The sequence below is a fragment of the Sinohyriopsis cumingii genome, chromosome 19 (assembly GCF_028554795.1).
Source record: "Sinohyriopsis cumingii isolate HCF-2022 chromosome 19, ASM2855479v2, whole genome shotgun sequence".
Taxonomy (NCBI): domain Eukaryota; kingdom Metazoa; phylum Mollusca; class Bivalvia; order Unionida; family Unionidae; genus Sinohyriopsis; species Sinohyriopsis cumingii.
The window spans coordinates 38,479,497-38,502,254 of NC_142979.1; the positions used below are offsets into that span (position 1 = coordinate 38,479,497).

The 22,758-nt window shown below is 36.2% G+C and overlaps 1 protein-coding gene and 1 long non-coding RNA gene across 2 annotated transcripts in view; one reads left to right on the forward strand and one right to left on the reverse strand.

The window, feature by feature from the left end:
* Positions 1-22,758, reverse strand: part of LOC149775523 (putative RNA-binding protein 19) — a 78,089-nt gene that overhangs the window by 17,534 nt on the left and 37,797 nt on the right. The window contains exons 16-22 of the mRNA XM_089943033.1: positions 22,277-22,331; positions 18,292-18,388; positions 15,791-15,901; positions 14,750-14,950; positions 11,954-12,067; positions 9,922-10,047; positions 5,676-5,742 (exon numbers count right to left, since the gene is read on the reverse strand). Of these exons, the coding sequence (XP_089799159.1) occupies positions 5,676-5,742; positions 9,922-10,047; positions 11,954-12,067; positions 14,750-14,950; positions 15,791-15,901; positions 18,292-18,388; positions 22,277-22,331 (771 nt within the window). The remainder of the gene's footprint in view (positions 1-5,675; positions 5,743-9,921; positions 10,048-11,953; positions 12,068-14,749; positions 14,951-15,790; positions 15,902-18,291; positions 18,389-22,276; positions 22,332-22,758) is intronic.
* Positions 7,131-22,758, forward strand: part of LOC149775524 (uncharacterized) — a 44,046-nt gene continuing 28,418 nt past the window's right edge. The window contains exon 1 of the long non-coding RNA XR_016416445.1: positions 7,131-7,206. This is a non-coding gene — a long non-coding RNA (uncharacterized LOC149775524). The remainder of the gene's footprint in view (positions 7,207-22,758) is intronic.

Consider the following 22,758-nt stretch of genomic DNA (forward strand, 5'->3'; position numbering starts at 1 on the left):
TGACCATTTCACTGGGGGAGGGGGATTTGATTTTCTTTTGAGCTGAGAAACATCATTCTACCTACATATTATGAAGAATAAGGAGCAACTCTTACAGGTTAACTCCCATTTCAACATTTTTGATGGTAACATCACACCAAGTTAAAACAACTTTGTTTTTCTACTTGAGTGAAGCTTTAAAGGAAGCTCACATTCTGGGGAAAGGTGGGAGGGATTATTTGTAATGTGAACAGTTAAGCATTATTGGAGAAACATAACGTACTAAAAACAGGACCAGAGGTTGTTTTTCTTTTCCATCTAATACAGGAACTGTCAATGACTGGTGTCACATCAATGATTTCACACCACTCTGCACCCATTCCCTGATAGGAAACCTCTTTCTCTTTTTCTCTGAAGACACGAAGTTAGTCCCAATCACAAAAAAGGGATGCTATTCCATGACCTCAGCCACCTTCCAACTTCGTATAAGAGAGGATTTTGGTTGCTACAATATGACTTCTGATTTGCAGTCCAATTCTGACATGTGAACCACATTCTCTCACATTATTCCCAAATAGAATTTGACATGGCCTACTAAAGATATCTGGCTTGTGGTCTATCTGTCTGGTGTGGTATGGTTAGTAATGATGTTGTTGTAGGGCTTAACACCATTTTTCAGCACAAGATAGGCTATACATGGTGGCCAGTATCAATGGTGGAGGAAGAACCTGGAAAGAACCACCGACCCACGAGAAGCTACTGGCAAGCTTTCTCACATACCCACAATGGCCAAGCCTGAGACTCGAACCCACACAGAGGTGAGTTGGCAGTGATCCGTAACAGTGAGCGCTTTAGACCATTCGGTCACTCAGGGCCTGGTCAGTAATGACCATACCATATTGGTCAAATGCAAATCTTCATGTCCTGATTATTTTCTTAACATTTTCATGAACAATTGGGGTAAATGATTGCAAGCACTCATGACTCATGGGTGTGGTCCTATTTAATGTGAGCCCTCATACATGGTTGAGGTCTTATTTGATGTGAGTCCTCATGCCTCATGGGTGTGGTCCTATTTGATGTGAGTCCTCATGCCTCATGGGTGTGGTCCTATCTGATGTGAGCCCTCATGCCTCAATGTGAGGCACAAGGCTTATCCACAGTGGGATAACAATATATAAACACCATTTCTACTCATCAACATATCAACAAGAAATCCTTTTGAGTTATATTTATCTGTGATTCCAAGGTATGATTGAAATTGCCTGTTTTCAACTGTATTCATGGATACAGTATAGTTCTGGCACTGTTTCTGCTTCTGCATGAGGGTGGAGAGGGCATCTTGACATCACCCATGAGACTAATGAAAGATTTGGATGTGAGGTGTATATTTAATATCTAAGATGTACATTTTGCGACCCTTGATATGCTTTTTTCAAAACTGGACCCTGTTTTTTGAGCCAAGGTATGAAGAAAGCAAATTTTTAGTAAATTGTGTTCCTCCGAGAATACTTACCCGATCACATTAACGTTAGGGGATATAAGCCTGCTACCTCTCAAATCCAACCCTACTAAAAGATGAAAATTCGTCTTTTCGGTCTATCTCATATAGACCAAAGGGCAATAACTCTTTGCCCCTTACCTCCCCTTGCCACCGCCAGGTGTCACTAGTTTTTTAAGCTGAGCGATATATATTATACGAGGATGCTCGCATAGCGGGGTGGTTGGGAGGGTTTTTAAGTAATGTGATCGGGTAAGTATTCTCAGAGAAACACAATTTACTAAAAATTTGCTTTCACCTTCAAATACGTTCCCCTATCACATTAATGTTTGGAGAATAAGTAATAGGAGGAGGGAATGCTGAGCATCCTACCTCCACCCCGGGTACCTTCTAGGGAATGATGGCTGGATTCCCCATTTGAATGATAACCCGTTCTCCTAATTTCATCAGCAACACAGCCTAGGGTCCCGTGATATGTGTCCCCTATATACGGTTAAGAAGATAGTTATTGAAATCTTCTTACCTACGAAATTTCACTGGTGAATCCAGCGAAGCTGATAGGCTGTGCTGATTGTTTTAAATGGGTCTGGTGGTCATCTGGGCTGCCAACACCGGACCTACCAGATTCAAGGTTTGCCTCTGCGAAGCCAATTCTCTGAGATAAAAACTGGAGAAGGTTGACTCTGCATGCCAGCCAACAGCTTCTATTATATCTTGGATCGAAACATTGCATTCGAATGCCAGGCTCACCAAGATTGCTCTAATCTCATGAGCCGTAATCTTCATGAGGCGACTCTGATCTTCTGAGACCTCAGAGTATGCTGAGCATATAACCCACTTCAGCCATGAAGCAAGGGCTTGAGGGGTGATATCCCATTTACCAGCTTTGATTGGAAGAAAGAGGCGCTTACGTGTGTCCCGACACACCTCTGTGCGTTTTAAATAGTGCTTGAGTGCACGAACAGGATCTTGCATGGCTGCTGCTCTTGACTTATCTATGGAAGAGAGCGAGCGAATGATGATTCTTTGATTGCCAATGGATGGTAACCTATTTTTGGCTACAAAGCCTGGTTGTGTCAGGAGGACCACCGAACCATCTGATCTGAACTGAAGAAAGTTCGGGTCACTGGAAAGGGCATGTAACTCGCTCACCCTGCATGCTGAAGCTAAGGCTATCAAGAAACATGCTTTGTATGATAATAGCTTTGATGAAGTGTGGGCTAAAGGTTCAAATTTGTCTGAATTGAGCCATGTTAAAACCCAGGACAGATTCCATTTTGGAAACAGGGTGAGGGATTTTGGTCGATTGAAATCAAAATTGGCTAAAAGATCTGATAGATCTTTGTTATGCCCAATATCACATCTACCATGATGGCGGAATGTGTCTGATATCATGGAGCGGTAGCCTTTGATAGTAATTGAGGCCAACTGTTTCTCCTCAAAAAGCCAGAGAAAAAAGTCGGCCAGTTGAGGGATTGAGACCCTCAAAGGGACGATGTTATTGATATGGCACCAGTCCCTGAAAACACGCCACTTTCCCTCGTAAGCCTTCAGAGTGGAGGGCCTTCTTGCTTTTGAGATTCTCACCACAATCGAAGGTTTAAATTGTTTGTCTTGCAAGGCTGCCGGGACAAGAGCCAAGCGTGAAGAAGAAGACGGTCCGGGCAGGGGTGGAACACCTGTGACCGTGGTTGTTTAAGAAGATTTGGGCTGGTTGGAATCTTCCTGGGTAGATCTATCGCTAGATTGAGTAGATCGGTGACCCAGGTCTTGTTCCATCTGAGAGGGGCAATCAGAATCATCCGACAGTTCTGACCCCTTAACCTCTGGATTATTTTCGGTACCAAAACCGTGGGAGGGTAGGCGAATGCCCCCAACCCCTTCCAGCTGATTGATAGAGCATCCATGGCCCAAGCCTCTGGGTCTGGAACCGGAGAGACGAAGGTGGGCAACTTGTGATTCCACCTTGTCGCAAAAAGATCAATCATCGGACGCCCCCAAAGTGTGCAAATCTGAAGAAAGACTGATTGATGGAGTGACCATTCCGTGTGAATGACTTGACCTTTCCTTGATAGAGTGTCAGCCAAGACATTGAGTCTGCCGGGAATGTGTCTGATTTGTACGTTGATGTGGAGGTTGTCACACCAACATAGAAACTGCCAGATCAGAATGCACAGGTCTGGTGATTTGGTGCCACCTTGTTTGAGGAGGTAAGTCACCACCACAGAGTTGTCTGACATAATGAGGACAGCTTTTCCTGAGAGCTGATCCTTCCAGAAATGAAAGGCATTGATGACAGCCCTCATTTCTAAAAGGTTGATGTGGAGAGGCCTCTCCCCTGGCTCCCATGTGCCGCTGACTGTAGTGAAGTCCGGCAACAGGTGGGCACCCCAACCGTAGGTACTGGTGTCGGTACATACCGTTATCTCCACTTGGGGCATCTCCAGAGGAATCCCCGTGGACAGCCAACCGGGGTTGTGCCACTGATGCAGGAACTATCGTATCTCGGGCGTGATCATTACTGTCTGATTGAGGGGACTTGAAAAGGGGCGCCATTGTGCCAGTAACGTCATTTGTAAGGGACGCATAAAAAGACGGCCAAGCGGGATCAAGTCCACCGCCGCATTGAATAATCCGAGGAGTTGCAAGAATTCTCTTGCTGAAATCCATGTCCTGTTGGAAATGAACTCGACGAGTTCGATGATCTGGATTACGCGAGTGCAAGGAAGCCGTACCAGATTCCGTCTATCCCTCCCCTTTGCGGCCTTCTGGACTACATCAGCCCACGTTTGCTCTGTCCAAGTATTACACACGCTGCATGGTATAGATGATGTACACTTGGTACATACAATACAAGAGTCATGGTTGTCTTCTTTTGCTTTGAACTTTTTGCATTTCATGCATTTGGTTGACATTTCTACTGAAACGACACAAGAAAAGAAAACAAAGCACAAATTATCAATTCAGCATGTTATTAATTCGCTAATACCACAACCGTTACTAACAGAGTAAGCAAAATTAGTCAGTGTTGCGTTAACTCTTAACTGACAACACGAGTTCCGTGATAGCGTGTGTAACATGGTCTTCAGTAAATGAAATCCGTAAGGGTGACAAAGTCACTCAATTTTGAAAAAAATTGTTAAAATAATGTATACAACCTGTAGAAGAATGATTGTCCAACACAATAAATTCAAATTTAACTTCGGATGGTCCAATTTAACGCTAAGATGGCTTGGATTGTTTGGAGGTATAATGTACGTGTTATCAGTACAAGCGAAGCTTAAAAACTAGTGACACCTGGCGGTGGCAAGGGGAGGTAAGGGGCAAGAGTTATTGCCCTTCAGTCTATATGAGATAGACCGAAAAGACGAAGTTTTGTATTTTAGTAGGGCTGGATTTTGAGAGGTAGCAGGCTTATATCCCCTAACGTTAATGTGTATTTGAAGGAGAAATGTATGCACTGACATGTATCATGTCCATCATTCACAACCTTAATCATTAACAATTGTTGGATTTTCATCTCTGTAATGAAGAGGAGGAACAAATATGTCTGTACAACACACACACGTGTGTGTGTGTGTGTGTGTGTGTGTGTGTGTGTATATATATATATATATATATATATATATATATATATATATATATATATATATATATATATATATATATATATAAAACTAATACTTGAAATAATGTAAACTGATTATTGAAATGATACCATTCAAAATCACATGTGACAATAATGAATGTTGTGATAATCAGAAAAATTTCAATAAATTCACTGAAATTCATATAAATATTGTACACACGATATAAAACAACATTTTGAACACCAAAACTAAATAATGGATGATTTTAGATTTAAGTACAGCATTTAATGGATTATATTGCGGACATCTTTAGAGCATGACAGTGAAAGTAAAAACTGGTTTAAGCTGAGTATAACAGCAGCCAACTAAAGGGTAGGAAGGAAAGTTAACCTGTAAGGCTTGCTTCCTATTTATCAATATTATAGATAGAAAGAGATTTTTCCATATTTTTGGAAGGGCTGGATTCAGAAGTAGAAAAGAGAATGTTATCCTAATGTAAAGTGATTAGGTAATATATCTGACTGATAAATTTTCTACCCCCAAAAAATAAAATTACTTAAGTGGAGGATTGAAAAATGCATTTTCTTGGAAACTAAAAATCCTACCTGGATTTTTCAGATCTTTTTTTCTTGCAACTGTAACAGATTTTAGTTTTCCACATGTCTTGAATATCTGAAATGACATCAATGAAGATATGTAAAAACAAGAATGTATGTATGGGAAGCTTGTCATTCTAAATGTATGATTCTCTTTCAAATTTAACTTTTCTTAAATGTAACACCTTGAAAATCAAAGCTGAGAAATTATGATGGTTTTCTTAGATGCTTATATAGTTGTGCAGTAAGGTATGGCTGCTTCCAATTAAAGATGACTTGAGATCAATTCCTAGAAGGTACAAATTATGTTTTTCTAATGTGCTATTTTGCATTGAATTGGGAAGGAGAATGATGTAACTATTGATATTTTCCTGGTGAATAATCACAATACACAGCAGAACATAGTTGGTAAACTCCTAACATCATGCAGGATTTGGTAAGATATCTACAACTTCAGTATGTTATACATTTTGCTAAGTTTGAGCATAAAATAAAAAGAAAATTTGGTTTCTACAAGTGAATAACAAAATACATTTCATCTTGTGAGTTAAAAACTTAGGTATTTCAACTACTTGATGACATATATATATATATATATATATATATATATATATATATATATATATTGTTTTAAGCAGATATCCTCACTATCATTCAATAGTAAAAGTAAAGCTAAAAGTTATATTGTTTAATAATTCAATCAGCAACTAATGGTCCTTGATGCATTAAGCATGAAAAATATATCTTCAACCACAGAACGTTTTCTAAATATTTGTCAAGTTATTTCCAGGATACTGTTGTGTGTGTGTGTGTGTGTGATTAGGATTTTTAACACAGCTTCAAACTTTTTTCAGTCATATCGCTATGATGTCTGCAGTGTGGCAGTTTATAGTGATGCCTACCAGTCCTAACACTAACCTCTTAATGTTGAGCGCCTTGCGAGGCAGCTGTAAGTACCATTTTTGTTAGTCTTTGGTATGACTCAGCCGGGGTTCGAACCCACGACCTCCCTCTTCTGAGGCGGATGCTCTAACCGCTAGGCTACTGGAGCAGTCCCCAGGATACTGGAGGATGAGGCCTAATTTCCAAAAATTTTTCATATTATTCCTATTTTAAGGCTTCATTTTGAGGAACCAAGTGCAACAATATACACAGACGCCTATGAATTCAAATATTCTGGCTCAAACAATGAAACCAAATAGATGTCACAAAATATGTTAAAGACTTCATGGGCAATCATCCTTAATTCATGAATGTTTTTTTTTGGGGGGGGGGCAAATTATGTTCCTCTGAAAATACTTACCAGATCACATTAACCTTAGGAAATTGCTCTCTGCTACATCCAAATTCAGCCCTCCCTGACAGATGAAAGAATGTCTTTACATCTATATATCATCCAAATGAAAAGTAACTTATAGATTAACTCCCCTTGTTTCTTGCTTGGTGGCCATCTGTATCCTGGATATTTACCTGTTTAAGCTGTAACAGGATGTTTACATTTGCAGAGAAGGGTGTGAGAAATTGATAATAATGTGAGCTGGTAAGCATTTTTAGATAAATATAATTTACTGCAAAATTTCCTTTCTCCATCATATACATTATGGGGTCACATTAACTTTTAGGAGATTAGGGAAGAGGTGGAGGAAATACTTGAGCCCTAATCTGTACCTATGCCATATGGATCATGATGTCTGATTTATTGAAAGGATGAACTTCTATAGTGCAGTAAGCATAACCAAAGATTATGTATTTATACATGTGTGAAGGCAATCCCTGTAGAATCCATCACCTAGCTACTGCCTTAAATTCAAAAGTTTTCCAGGAAAATCTAGCAAAAGTTGAAAGATCATCTCTGAGGTTGTGCTGTTATAAATGGGGCATGCTAATGGTCTGGGCAGCTACCAAAGGCCTGAGAAGATTTGCCTCTCTCCTCTGCAGGGCCATGTCAAGCAAATAAAACCTGGACATTCAAGTAGAAATAGCATGCAAACGAAATGACTCAACTATGTCTCAGATTGACATATTATGTTCAAAGGACAGACTCATGGAAATCACTCATATTTTGTGAGCTGAAATCTTCATGTGTCATACTTGATCCTGTATCAGTTCTTATTACACTCATTTTATAACCCATTAAGCCAAGAGGCAGCACTTGTGTGGTTATGATTTCCTTTCCTATCATCCCTGACAAGAGCCAGGCACAAAGGACTATTTCTCCTGAAATAGACTGAATACTGGCCACCATGGCTGCTTGTACAGCTTTGGGGATCACTATAATTTTCGCAGATGATACGTCAGTAGCAAGATCATTGCCGATCAATTAGGTGATCCAGGAAAGAGGACATAGCAGAACTATTTCCCATGTCCTGCCCATCATTTTTCTAGATCTGTTTTGGTGTCAGAACCACTGGAAGGTAGGCATATACCTATATTCCCTCCCATCTGATTGAAGAGATATGATGGCCCATGCCTCTATATCCAGGAATGGTGACATTAATAGGGTTAGTTGGTGGTTCGAACTCATCATGGTGAGTTCTGGCACTGGTCAGTCCCTTTGGGTGCAGGCTTAGTGGATGATAATGAGTGGATGGAGAGATTACTCCACATGAAGAAGCAGTTGACCTCTCTTTGATAATACATTGGCCAGGACATTAAGACTGGAATGAATTGGATTTGTGTGGCACACCAGTGAAGGTAATAATAATTCCTTAGTAAAAAGGTCTGGTGATTATGTCCAAAAAATTATTTTAAGACAGTTCACTATGACCAAATTGTCCAACAAAGATGTAGTTCACTATGACCAAATTGTCCACCATTATCAGAACCATCTTCCTTTGGATGTGTTCCACCCAAGCATGGGAGGCCGTGAAAATGGCCTTCATGTCTAGGACATTAATGTGACAAGCTTTTGCTTGCATTGTTCACTTGATGCTCATTGACAAAACGTCCAAAGCTACTGTGCCTCCAACTCTGTAGATTGGCATCTGAATCTAACTGTGTTTCTGGTTGTGGGGCTATGAAAGGATATTCAACCACCCATCAATGACACAGAAAATGTTTGATTTTGGTCAAGACTGTAATCTGGGGATCTAAATGGTCCCAAATCAGGCACCACTGTGCCAAATGAGCCTTCTGAAGAGGATACAGGTAAAGGCAGTCAAGATATAACAGGTCTGCTGCCAGAGCAGGCCAAGGTGCTTAAGAAACTCTCTTGTAAAAAGAAACATCTTGGCAAATATCTTCTCTTCTGAATAAATTATACCCCTGAGGTATTTGCTTAGAAGATAAATCTGATTGATACAGACCAGTCCTGGCAATGTGGGGACCAAGAATTAAGCTTGATGGGCTGCCAAATCAGATTAAAACGGTCGTAGTTTTTTGTCAACTTACTCAATTACAATTTGCATGACAGTGCTTGCTAAATGATTCCAATAAAGCTGTAGTGGAATTGTTTGGCATGGCTTTGACTGGATCTGAAGTAAACATTGACATTAGATCTGTTTAAGGTACCATCAGGTGGTGGGGGTGGGACACTATATTAACATCCTCCATAAAAATGGTCAATGATTCCAAATTCTAATGTACATGTAATACTTCGTTTTCAGACACTGCATATGTGCCACATGGGTGTGTGGAAGAACATTTCTGTAAAGATCAGATATACCTCAGGGTTGTCCTCAATGACTTTAAAGCATCTGCACTTCTTGCCCCTGACATTTATGCAGTGAAAGAGATAAGAAAAATCAAACAAGTGGTTAAATAAAAAATTTACAAGTTTTTTAATTGCCCCAAAAGTGCATAATGAACTGAAATTTAAGATCACAGTGCAATTATACCTGTGAAAACTTAAGTGTCACTAGTTCAACATCACATGGTCAATAACCGTAGTGAAAAAGTGCATAACTAAAGAATCAATTCACTAGAAAAAATGCACGTTTTGACATGCTATACCACTGAAAATAAATGTTTGATAGTCAAAAGTGATTTTAAGTTTACAGCTACAAGCAAAAGTTTAAACTGGTAAACATCTGGGTTACTATCATGTGGAAATAAGCTGGATATTTCTGGTAAGAGTCATTTCCTTTCATCTGCATGAAATATATAGATGGAGAGACCTTTGTTTATCATTAAGAAAGGGCTGCATTATGAGATTGCAGAGAATAATTTCCTAATAATAACATGACTGGGTAAAGTATCTGATGGGGAAATTGAATCATTTACAAAATTCATGTATCAAATGATGGATAACAGTAACCTCTTTAATGTTCTCTTCTGTGGTATCAAAGTTCAGATTCTTTACAAAGATCATACTCCCCGGTTCCGTCTCACTTTCACTTTCAGACTCCTCTACATCCATATCCTTTTCCTTCTTCTTCTGGTCCTGTAAAAAAAAAAAAAATGTACATGCACTTAGAAACCTGCCTTATAGCAGATACCTCTATCTAAAGGGCACCTGTTCATTAAGGACATTAATCTTTATCAATTTAAAAATGAATATCAAGGACAAAATGTATGACCCTTTGAGTACCTCTACTAACAAATATCACCTTAGATTAAATAATTATTGGTTAATACTCTAGGCAGGCTAACTCTTTTGGCTTAATGAACTGAAAAGTTGCATCTTTATGATGTGTCTGCCGTGATAATGGCCAATAAATATCCAACAGTGTGTTCAAATCTGTCATGGCTATCAGGTCAACATCATTATGTTTTAGTCCTTCATAAATCTTTGTGACTTTGATGTAAGAAGATCCCATAAATAACAAACTGTAGCTGCACCACAAACTAAACATCTGCATGCATTAATGATGACATAATGTCATCTAGCAATGTGGGAAAACATCTGCATGCAATAATGATGACATAATGTCATCTAGCAATGTGGGAAAATATCTGCATGCATTAATGATGACATATTGTCATCCAGCAATGTGGGAAAACATCTGCATGCATTAATGATGACACAATGTCATCCAGCAATGTGGGAAAATATCTGCATGCATTAATGATGACATAATGTCATCCAGCAATGTGGGAAAACATCTGCATGCATTAATGATGACATATTGTCATCCAGCAACGTGGGAAAACATCTGCATGCATTAATGATGACATAATGTCATCTAGCAATGTGGGAAAATATCTGCATGCATTAATGATGACATAATGTCATCCAGCAATGTGGGAAAACATCTGCATGCATTAATGATGACATATTGTCATCCAGCAATGTGGGAAAACATCTGCATGCATTAATGATGACATAATGTCATCCAGCAATGTGGGAAAATATCTGCATGCATTAATGATGACATAATGTCATCCAGCAATGTGGGAAAATATCTGAATTCTTACTTTCTATGTTAATCATAATCATATTTGTGTAGGATATTATGTCATCTTTTCTGAGTAGCAAATTTACACATTGTTATAACCATGACAACAAAAGATACATTTGTTTTAGATGTTATCGTAAACTGTGACCCCATGAAATTGTATCCATGTTGTAATATGAAATGATGTGACAAGCAAGGGTATGCTGTAATATGATGGTGATATAACTACATGGGACATGCTGTAATATGATGGTCATATAGCCAACTGGGACATGCTGTAATATGATGGTGATATAACTAGCTGGGACATGCTGTTATTTTGATTGTGATAAACTAGCTGGGACATGCTATAATATGATGGTGATGTGACAATCTGTGTCATGTAATATGACAGTGATGTGACAAGCCTGGAATGTTGTAATATGATGGTGATGTACAAGCTGGGGCATGTTGTAAAATATGATGGCAATATGAAATGAAATATTTTATGGATGCCAGTGTAATATGACATTACAATAAATAGCACAGTCATGTGATGGCAACTAAATGTGACCATGAGGATCAGCCTATGGTAACAGTACAATAAATATCAAAGTCATGTGATAGCACTAAATGTGACCACGAGGATCAGCCCATGGTGACAGTACAATAAATATCAAAGTCATGTGATAGCACTAAATGAGACCATGAAGATCAGTCCATGGTGACAGTACAATAAATATCAAAGTCATGTGATAGCACTAAATGTGACCATGAGGGTCATATAAAGTGATCTGATTGGTTGGAAAATTTAAAATGTGTTGGAAAATTTAAAATGTGTTGAATGTCACTCGTTTTAGTCCAGTAAGATTTCAACCAATGACATATCAGACCAAGATATAAAAAATTAGGCTAGAATTAGTGTCCATCTTAAATCTTGTAAATGACTTGATCTTAAACTATATTCCTTACCTTCACCTTGGAAATATCTTTCTCATCAGTTTCTTCTTTCTCCTGGCTCAGATTTGTCTCCTTTTTTAAGACATCCATTGGTGCCCATTCTAGGTACAGGGGAACATGCTTGAACTGCCGGTAAGGAAGAGTGCAGAAACAAATATTTCAGAATGAACATTAAACAAAAGAAACAAAGAGAAACAAGAATAAGCATACATTTTTTATTCTATTACAACAATGCCAAAAATACCTAAAAAGCATATTTGTAACCACCTTTATTTTAAAAGTCTCAATTTGCATCTCAGCACTCTTTTTGTCCTAAATCAATACCTCTCTTTTAATTTAATTTCATTTAAATTCATCTCAGATTACCTAGACTTTTTAAATTTTTTCAACATCCTTCAGGTCCTAACCTGTTTTTGATTAATCACAAAATTATTAAATTCACTTTAATTTACTGCCTTTTTTTAAATTCTTGCTTCTATTTTGAAGTTATGTGTAATGTGCTTTGTGACACTGTATTTATGTTTTATGCTGTGTCTGTACATATTGAAACTATGCTGCTTTAATATTTTTATTATTTTTATGTCATAAATAAATCTTATCTTAATCTAAAAGACTCTTCTTCTGCTCATTTCCCTTGTAACTAAATACCCAACAACGATCCTAATAATTTCAATTTTCTTCCTTTCCATCATCATATCAATGGATTTCATGAACAAAACATTCAAATATAGATTGTAGTTATATTTCATTGCCCTCTTCACAATGCACCAGAATATACAGACCCAACATAGCTAGCCAGGAGTTTTAAACTTTTATACTGCATGTAGGTTGTCAGAGCAGGTCATGACGGTGATCTAAGGAACTTGGTATGGTCACTTCCTGAAATTTGTTTTGGTTGTTGTTTGACCAATTTTCAACATTACACTTGCATATGGCATGTAATGTTTTAGCATTAACTGTTCTTGCTTTCTATGCATTTTGATCTTTCAAAAGCAAAATCTGTGTCCACTTTTAGTGAGATCCCTTTGTTTATATGACCCTGTACTTTAATAGCAGTTGGTGGAACATATTGTCAAAGAAAAATGCAATAATTTCTGAATGTAGATTGGCTTGATTGCCATATGCTTACTTTGGCAAAAGGGCTGAGTGTTGGTGTGCAAAAAGAACTGTGCGATTACACTGAATGGGCAATTTTAACCAGGGGTTAGACATTTATCCAGAAATAACAGGATGGGTGGGTGGGGGTTTGTTGTTATAAATATGGTGTACAGTACTGGCACAAGTAAAACTTTACATAAAATGATCTGGAAACTGGAAACCAAAAAGAAGTCCACAGAATTTACAGATTTGTAAAAAAAATTCTAGATCAGCATCACATGATTATTTATCTCAAATCAGATTGCAGCAAACCTGGTCAGTTGATAATAATTGGAATTATAAAAGCCTGAAAGCCCTTTATTCCAAGATACTCTTTGCATGGTTTGGAAGAAACTCATCTTGCTGTTTTTAAGAAAGTGATAATAACAACTGATGACAGATGATGAATGATACAAAATGGACAAAGGGCCATACCCTAAGCACACTTGGCCTTAGACCAGGTGAACTAGAAACTATGCAGGCACAGCATCCTCTATATATAATTAAAGTGGATAGTTTGTACACAAAAAAATGTTATGTCCATATTAAACAGGTGTCCCTAAAATGAAGTCAATTAAAGAATAGTTACCAGAGATTTTATGACATTTATGTAAATGTTCCTTCCTGTATAAAAGCACTCATTGTAAAGTCTACGAAATCTTGCTAAAATATGGAACCATGTGCAGCGAAACTCCCCAAAACCAAACCCTCAATATACCAAAATCCCAAAGACTGAAATTTTTGTGGAGTCCAGAATATTTTCCATTATTATCTTCATTTCTTCCCTAGTAAACTTAAACCCAACTCCAAACACCAAAATTAATTTTGATCCCAAATTTTAATTGTATATTAAAAAAACAAACATAAAACCGAAACTTAGTTCAAACTTGGAAATGTATTTAAGCTGCTAAATTCCCGACACATGCTGGAACTAATTAATTATGCTTAGCAAGTATTGTAGTAGGCTTAACTGTGAGACAAAGACCCAGAAAATGTCCCATGAGCATGTGAGGTTAAAACAATAATTGACATGTGCACTGACAAAGATTAAGACTAATCTGAATGTTGTAGTAAAATTAGCCAGCTTTTAAGGTGAATTATTAATACCTAAGTGCTTGTAGGTAAGCAATTTAAGAAAGATTTAAGTTTATCTGCTTATTAATAAATTGTAATTGATGCTGTTCATTTGTGTGTATGATTAATAGAACATTGTTTATTTATTAAAATAAATATCAGAGTTTTATTACCCAGGTATGTGGTCTAGTTTTTAGATCTTTTCCAATGGAGACCAACAAAGCAGTATTCTAAAAGTCTGATTCACTCAAATTTCTATGTGGAGCAACTACATTTATTCTTGTGACAGGATGTGATTTTCTGAAGAAATATATGTTGTTCAGATAAATTTTCATTAAATATATATCTTTAAATTTTTGTACATAAACATTTTTAATCTTGTGCACTTTTACATGCACAGACACTGATGTTCTCTCATAATTATATTCTCTCTATCTCTCTCTCTCTCATCACATAAGAACCTCGAGAAAAAAAAGAAAACCTTTAAAAAAAACCTCAATAAGCCAAAAACCTCTTAAGACCAAATATTATCATGGGTTTCAAGGGATTTTTGGTTTTGAGGAGTTTCACTTTATATGTAATGTATATAACAGTTACCTTAGTGTAAGCTAGCTTAGTGAAGCCAGCTTTTGCCTCTGTTGCTTCCAAATATTCCACAATCGCCGTGATACCAGATGGCGGAAGGATTACTTTACCTAAAGTTCCAAACTTGGCAAAAAGTTCCTGTATTTCCTCACTTTTGGTCCCTGAGGGCAAGTTTTTCACAAGAATTACTGACTTGCTTCTAGGTCCAGCAGGCTGTATTGTAGGCAAAATAGTACATTTTTATTGAAAACAAATGTATTGTGTATTGAATAAATAAAATAATGTGACAAAATCATTCATATATAATTAGACACAGAGTATAAGAAAGAAAAAAATAATAATTTTGATGCGATTTCTCAAAATAATCTCAGTTTTAAGTAATTACTAGCCCAATACTTGGGTACGGTGCAGAACTGGAAACTGGGAAAGCATTTCACTTTCTCATAGTTTGGATTACTAAGAATGGTATAAAATTCAAAACATTGCACTGTTCCATTAAATCATGCATGGAACCTGAGGAAAATACTTCTGAATTTTTATGAACTTGTTTTCTTAAAATGATATGAACTGGCGACAAAATCTGAATATTCTTTCATTTGGTTTTAACAGTTATCTCCAAGTAGAATTTATTCAGTAAATATGTTAAGGCCATATGTGTTATATTTCCTATGGAAAAATTAATTTTCTATATTATGTAAGTGTGACAAAATCATCAAATTTTTGTACTTACTTGTAAACAGCAATTTAAGTCAACAATTTATGTTTTGCCTTGATGTTCATCCAAAAGACATAAAAACTTCAAACAGAAGTTATCTGGGTTACATTTTTGTTAACTATAAACTGTTTGTTTTTGACAAGCATTCTTTACTTAAGCATGGGAGAAAAATGAACCCCATATGTAATAATATATGATGACAAATACCATTCTCTGGGTCAAATCATTCAAGCCTCATTCCTAAATGTGAATTCGAATCCAAAAGGATTTTTTTGTCCCATAATTAACGTACAACTGACTCCATTATCCTTCTATTACAACTTGTAACTATTACTTACATTGCTGAAGCTGTCTAAAACAACACCATTTTCCAGCAGGAAGTCTCTGGTCTCTGATACAATTTGGGTCTCACCAAGAGCAAGTCGGACTCCAAGACTCTTTGTCTTCTCCTGAAACATTAAACATCAAGATGTGAGAGAGGTAGAGATGGAAATGCCAGGTACCACAAATTTTCTGATCCCACAACAGACATTTTATAAAAATCTAAAGTCTTTAAAATAATATTTTTTGACATAAGTGAAACTTATTGAATATTACAAGAAAAATATAAATGAAAATGAAAATGTTTCATTTATAAATGTTCCGGAAAAATGTGCAAACCTATGAAATTTTCCATTCCAAACTTGCATGTGTGTTTGGATATTTAATGTAGCTTTAACAATGTTTCTGTCACATTGCTATGATGTCTGCAGTGTGTCAATATGTAGTGATGCCTAGCACAGAAGCATAATGTTGCAGACACGTAGCATGATGTCCCATCCAGTCACATTATCCTGACACCGAGCTGACCAGTCCTAACACTAATCTCTAAATGCTGAGTGCCTAGCAAGGTAGCTGTTGGTGCCATGTTTATAAGTCTTTGGTATGACTCAGCCTGGGTTCAAACCCGCAAACTTCTGCATTTGAGGCAGATGCTCTAACCAGAAGGCCATCATTTTTTGAGCTTTCTCTTTATTTGCAAAATTACAACCATTGACATCAGAAATATGGTAGGCATTGTGGAGTCTCATGAAGTATAAAACTTTTCACTAAAGTGTTTACAAGATCAACCAATCAGATACAAGATCACATCATTAATATGTACTGTTCTTGCTCATAACCAAGTTCAGTCAGGAACATAGTCTCTAAAGTGGTAAGAAGTTAAGCCAATCAGATGCAAGATCACCCCGTTAATGTGTAACCCTCACTCATTACTGAAATCATAAATACTTGATCATATAGTCCTATATTCCATCTTTGATTGAAATCAGATCAGAAATACTGTTTGTTGATTGGTAAGAAGCTCAGCCAGTCAATTGCAAGATCTCCAAAAGTAATTTGGATCTCACATATTATCAAACTCATCCAAGGTCTTGACGATATAAGCCTATAATCCGAGTCTGATCAAAATCATATCAGAAATATGGCTTCCAGAACAGTAACAAACTAAGGGTGTCAGAAACAATATCACCTCATTAAAATGCATGTAGCTCAATTATTATCAAATCTTTCTTGATCATGATTATACATGCAAATTCTCCAAGTCTGATAAAACATGGATCAGAGATTCAGACTCAAGGACTGTAACAGGCTCAGCAAATCAGGTGCATGGTCACCTCATTAATAAACATGGATCTCACTCATTATCAAAATTTCTCAAGATCTTGATAAATTCCAAGTTTGATGAGAATCGGGTCAGAAACATGGCCTCCTGAATGGAAACATGCTCAGCCAAACAGATGCAAAATGATCTAATTAATATGCATCGTTCTCACTATCAAAATTGTCCAAGATTTTGATGATACATAACCTAATTCCATGTTTTATGACACTCAGATCACAACTATGGATTCCAAAGTGGTAAGAAGGAATTGGAAAATGGATGAAACAAGACAGACACAGTGCCATACCATAAACTCACTTGGCCTTACAGCTATTAATGTATGCAGAGAATACCATATGATGTACAACCACCTGCCAATAGCACAGACCCAGATCTGCTATGGTATAATGTGTCAGCATGTCAAGATCTGAACTGATCATTTAAATTCATTAAGATAACACCAAAGACCCTAATATGTAAGTGCATTAGATTGCATTACAGCATATCTGGGTTTATCCTGTTAGAAATTGGGTGGCTCCTTACATGCAAAAAATTGGCTGACAAGGTAACAAAATTAAATAAAAAGAAATAAGTACATGCAAAGATTTAAAAGATTTTAAATTGTTAATGAGTCTAGATATCCTTCATATAGTATTAACTAACAAAACAATTAATTATTAATACCTATTTGCAATTCATTATCCTCTACACTTTGCCACTGACTAAAACAGCCACAATCCACAAGCAAGCCATATTATCATTTCTGCCACAACAATTTGCTTTGTTTAAGAGACATAACTGTATAACAACTGCACAAACATTAAACATTAAATAAATCTTACTGTATTCATTATCTCACTCTTGCTAGCACCAAAAGTATAAAATGAAATAAGCCTTATTGCATCCAGTATCTCACTCTTGCTTGCACCATATTTTTCACATGAAATAAGCCTTCCTTCATCCAGCATCTCACTCTTGCTATCTCACTCTTGCTAGCACCATATTTTTAACACGAAATAAGCCTTCCTTCATCCAGTATCTCACTCTTGCTAGCACCATATTTTTAACATGAAATAAACCTTACTGCATCCAGTATCTCACTTTTGCTTGCACCATATTTTTAACATGAAATAAGCCTTCCTGCATCCAGTATCTCACTCTTGCTACACCATATTTTTAACATGAAATAAGCCTTACTGCATCCAGTATCTCGCTCTTGCTAGCACCATATTTTTCTGCCATGACATCAGCAACAGTGTTGGCCCCCAGAAATAAGGAGTTCCAATTATGTGAACTGAAATTAGAACAATGATACATTTTATCTAAATACTAATAACACAATCATGTAATTGGTTCTGACAAGCTTATATATCAGGTCCAACTATAAATAACAGAGATCCAGACATGCTGTTCAATAATGCATCAGCATATCTGGGTCTGTGTTGTTTGTTTTATTTCTTGATCCATACAAACTGCATTGATCTAGATCTGCCAGTGCATTATACAAAGGTAACTCAGGGTCAATGATGTTTACAGCTGGATCTAACTTACATATATATATATATATATATATATATATATATATATATATATATATATATATATATATATATATATATATAAGTACTGTAGGATGCCAGTGTTCTGATATTATTTGTTCTCATTTTCATTGGTAAATACCAATTTACAATTTCACATTCGACAAAGAAGGTAGCAAAAAATGGCATATAACTGATGACACATGCTGCATCACATTTCATGAATGGTTTTATGTGCATTGGTGCATTTGGCTTAGTGCTGGTTCGTATTTACTAAGAACCAAACGGTCTTCTGACAAATGCAATATAGCTACAGTGAAACCTCTCAAAATTTAAACAACCCCCACCCCGAGGACCAAATACAAATTCAGTTTTGTGGTGTTTCCAGTTTACTGAGGTTCTTTCTTGTAACCTAAGAACAAAATGTGATTAAGTGTTACCTCACATACCAGAAAATATTTGCATGCTTTGGAAAAACATTAGGAGTCTATCAAATTTTTAAGAGATATCTGTGATAATTAACCAGGATTTATTTGCAGCAGCAGGATTATCTATGCTGGGTTTTATATTACTCTTCATGGCATCAGGCTATTAAAAAAAAACTTTGAACTCATGCTCTGATACAATGTTGGTACCAAAAATTTTCTTTTCTAATTTTTTTTATTTCAGTTCATTGTTTCAGTTTTTGGAATTAAAATTTACTGACAGGAATATTTTGAGTAAATTAAGTTTTTCAGAGAATATGAACCTGATCATATTAAAATTAGGGGAAAAAAGTTTATTACTTCCTGAATCCTGCCCTTTTGAAAAGATAAAAAATCATCTTCCCATCTAGATATGGAGGGAAGTAACTCCTAAAAATTACCTACCCCTGCCTGTGCTAGGTGGTCATCCATATCCAGCATATTTACCAGTTTAAGCTTAAGCAAAACCAAGAACAGCATACATATATTTGCTGGGAATGGTGGGAGGAACTGAATGTAATGTGAACAGGTACATGTTCTCAGAAAATGTAATTCATGAACATATTTCATTTCTCTGCCAATTACATTATGCAAACACATTAAGAGAATCAAAAGGAGGTTCCGCTGTCATGGTAACCATACAGGCATCTGACAATTCTGACAAGGTTCAACTCTTGCATTTACAATGCCATATCACATGGATAAAAGCTGGAGAAAGTAAAATGACCATGCCATGCAAATGACTTCACAATGTAGAGGTTGCATCAGAATGCAAGTTTTATTTAAATTTAAAGTATTTTGTGAGCTGTGAACTTCATGAGGCATACCTAATCCTGAAAGAGATCAGAATATGACAATCAACTAACCTACTTTAGACATACTTGGGAGGTTGTATAGCATTAACACCTTAACAGGCAAGAAGTGCTGTTGATGGGCATTGCAGACATTCTCCTAGAAACTCAAATAGCACCTGATCCTGCAGATGCATCTCTCTTGACAGGAAAGAGTGTATGTGAATGATTATCTTCTGATTACCTGCAATGACAACCTATTCTTGGAGACAGTTGATGTCATCAGGATAATTAAACCATTTGATAGAAGCAATTTGTGTCCATGAACTGGGCACACAGAAGCTCGAGCTATCAGGAAGTAAGTTTTATAAGTGGCATCAAGTTTAGATGGCAGAAAAAAAAATATATAAAGACTGTCCACAACCATGGAAAACAAGAAGTAAATTCACCACAAATGCAGAACTAATGTATCCACAGTATATCAACAATGACTCTGATTCAATCACCAAGAAATATATATAGATGGCAGGAAATACTGAATAGGTGTCAATGGATTTAAGAGGCACACTGAACTGGTAAACATCTATTATAGGTGACATAGTCGAAACATGAGGTAATTTCTAAGAGTTATTTCCCTTCATTAATATAATACTGTGGTTTCACTGTTTTTCATGTTATACCAATTTTTGCGGATTGTGTGGTCGCTCTGTCCGAAAAAAAAATGCTCCAACCCAACAAGATATAAACCACATATGATGCAGAAAGCTCCCACCCCTTTATCCTTGCAGATATAATCCCAATGATCAAAAATGCTCTGTTATTTGGTAATTCAACTTCATTATAACAATATAATATTATTTTTTGCAAATGTTGTTTTAATGTTTGAAATCAAGAATTTTAAAGCAGTTTATATTGTTGCTGTGCACATTTATGTACAGTAGTAGGCGGTTATCTTTTAACCTCAATGCCTTAAATCAATATGTATTGTAATGGTAAGGATTGAGAGACAAGAAAAAACTAGTATTACCAAAAAAAGAAAGAAAGACTAATGAACTGATAAACAACATTAGATTTAATACTTATTTAAATCAATCACTCATTCAAATGAAACTGATCTCAAGGATAACTGCATGAAAAAAAGAACACTTAATGCATTCTAAATATTTTTGGAGATTTAAGACACATGTGGCATTGTGAACCTTCTGAATGAACGATGTATATATAGCATACACTAATACATCCACTTCAACTTACAGGTAGCAAACTTTCCTGCTAAAAATGAAATCCTCCTGAAGACACATCTCATTTTACAACAGCATTTGTAATCCAAAGGAACACCAAGACTGCAAGATACTAAACTATTCCTCCAACCACAGGTGCTAACTGAATAATGTGTGTATACACTAATTACAAACATGTACTAAAGCCCACAATTCACAGACTTTTGAACAAAACTGCTAAATAAACCTCCTGTTAGTCAAGACTCATTACACCCACAAATGTTTCTTGCATAAATAATTCAAAAACCACACAATTACAAAATCTTGCATTAAAAAGCCATGAATAATCAGGACCAATCTCTGATATTTTTTTGGAGACATATTCCTCCACTGCACGTCAATTGTTAGTACAGTTTGCCTACGGCATTGAGCAAAGGGAAATTTGTCACCTGTTGGCTGACATATGCCATAATGACATTTTTGACCTAACATGATCGACAGAACACACAGATAGTGTGACTTTATGAACACAGGTACAAGTTAAAGATCATGTACATATTTTCATTAACCACTTGGCTAAGTGTTGTTGGCTGCTGTGTTGGTTCCATATGATGTTAAGGGCACAGATAAAAATATAGTTTAAGGACTGTTCTTGACATGTGATTGATTTGTGCTGATACTGGTGGCAGTATTGTTTTAACCACATATGGACCATAATTTGTTGTCAACATACTTTTGTTCTTTTATTCTTTATTTTCGGTATTTGCAGATATATCCATGTAAGTAAAATACATTTAAAAATGCTATCTTTTGCCAATCCACAAATTTATGTACCGAAGAAAATTTCCTCTTTTTAAATACAAAAACATGAAAATTGATACTGATAAAAATAAATGAAACCACAGTATATATAGGGAAAGATGACTTTAAAAATTTTCAGAAGGGCTGGATTCTGAAGGTAGTGGATTTTTTTTCCAACGTTAATGTATTAGGGTAAGTAATTGGATAGCAAATCAAGGAAGGAAAAGCATTGGTACATGTTGTGCCATAAAATATTTACTTTGAGTCTAAATAGCAATTTATACAAATAGCTTAACACCAGTTAAATTTAGAATTATGTGATAATATACAAAACACATGGGGCACAAAGAAACATTATTAAGACATACCTTGAAGCCATGGTCTTTTGTTTTGCTTCCTTCTTTTTCTTGTATGAAGAACGTTCTAGAAAATAAAATAAAAGTGTACATTTACTAAACACTGGAGAGCACACATTCTGACTTGTACAAAATAGCAGTGAGATTCATAAATATAATGCCTGCCACATAAAAAAAAATCTTGTTGTAGTTCACCTGGGTAACTTGAAAACTTGGAAGCCATCATTATCTTGTAGAATGGGCAAAAAACAGGCTCCTATTTACTTTCCATGAAAATATCTTAACCAAAATTTGTCAATGAAAGCTCAATATATCATTGTTATACTGTCATATATGGCAGCTAGTGTGCATACTTTTGAAATGTGTGTTATCTTTAATTTGGTTTAAGTGAAATGTGTGTTATCTTTTAATTTGGTTTAAGTGAAATGTGTGTTATCTTTCAATTTGGTTTAAGTGAAATATGTGATATCTTTAATTTGGTTTAAGTGAAATGT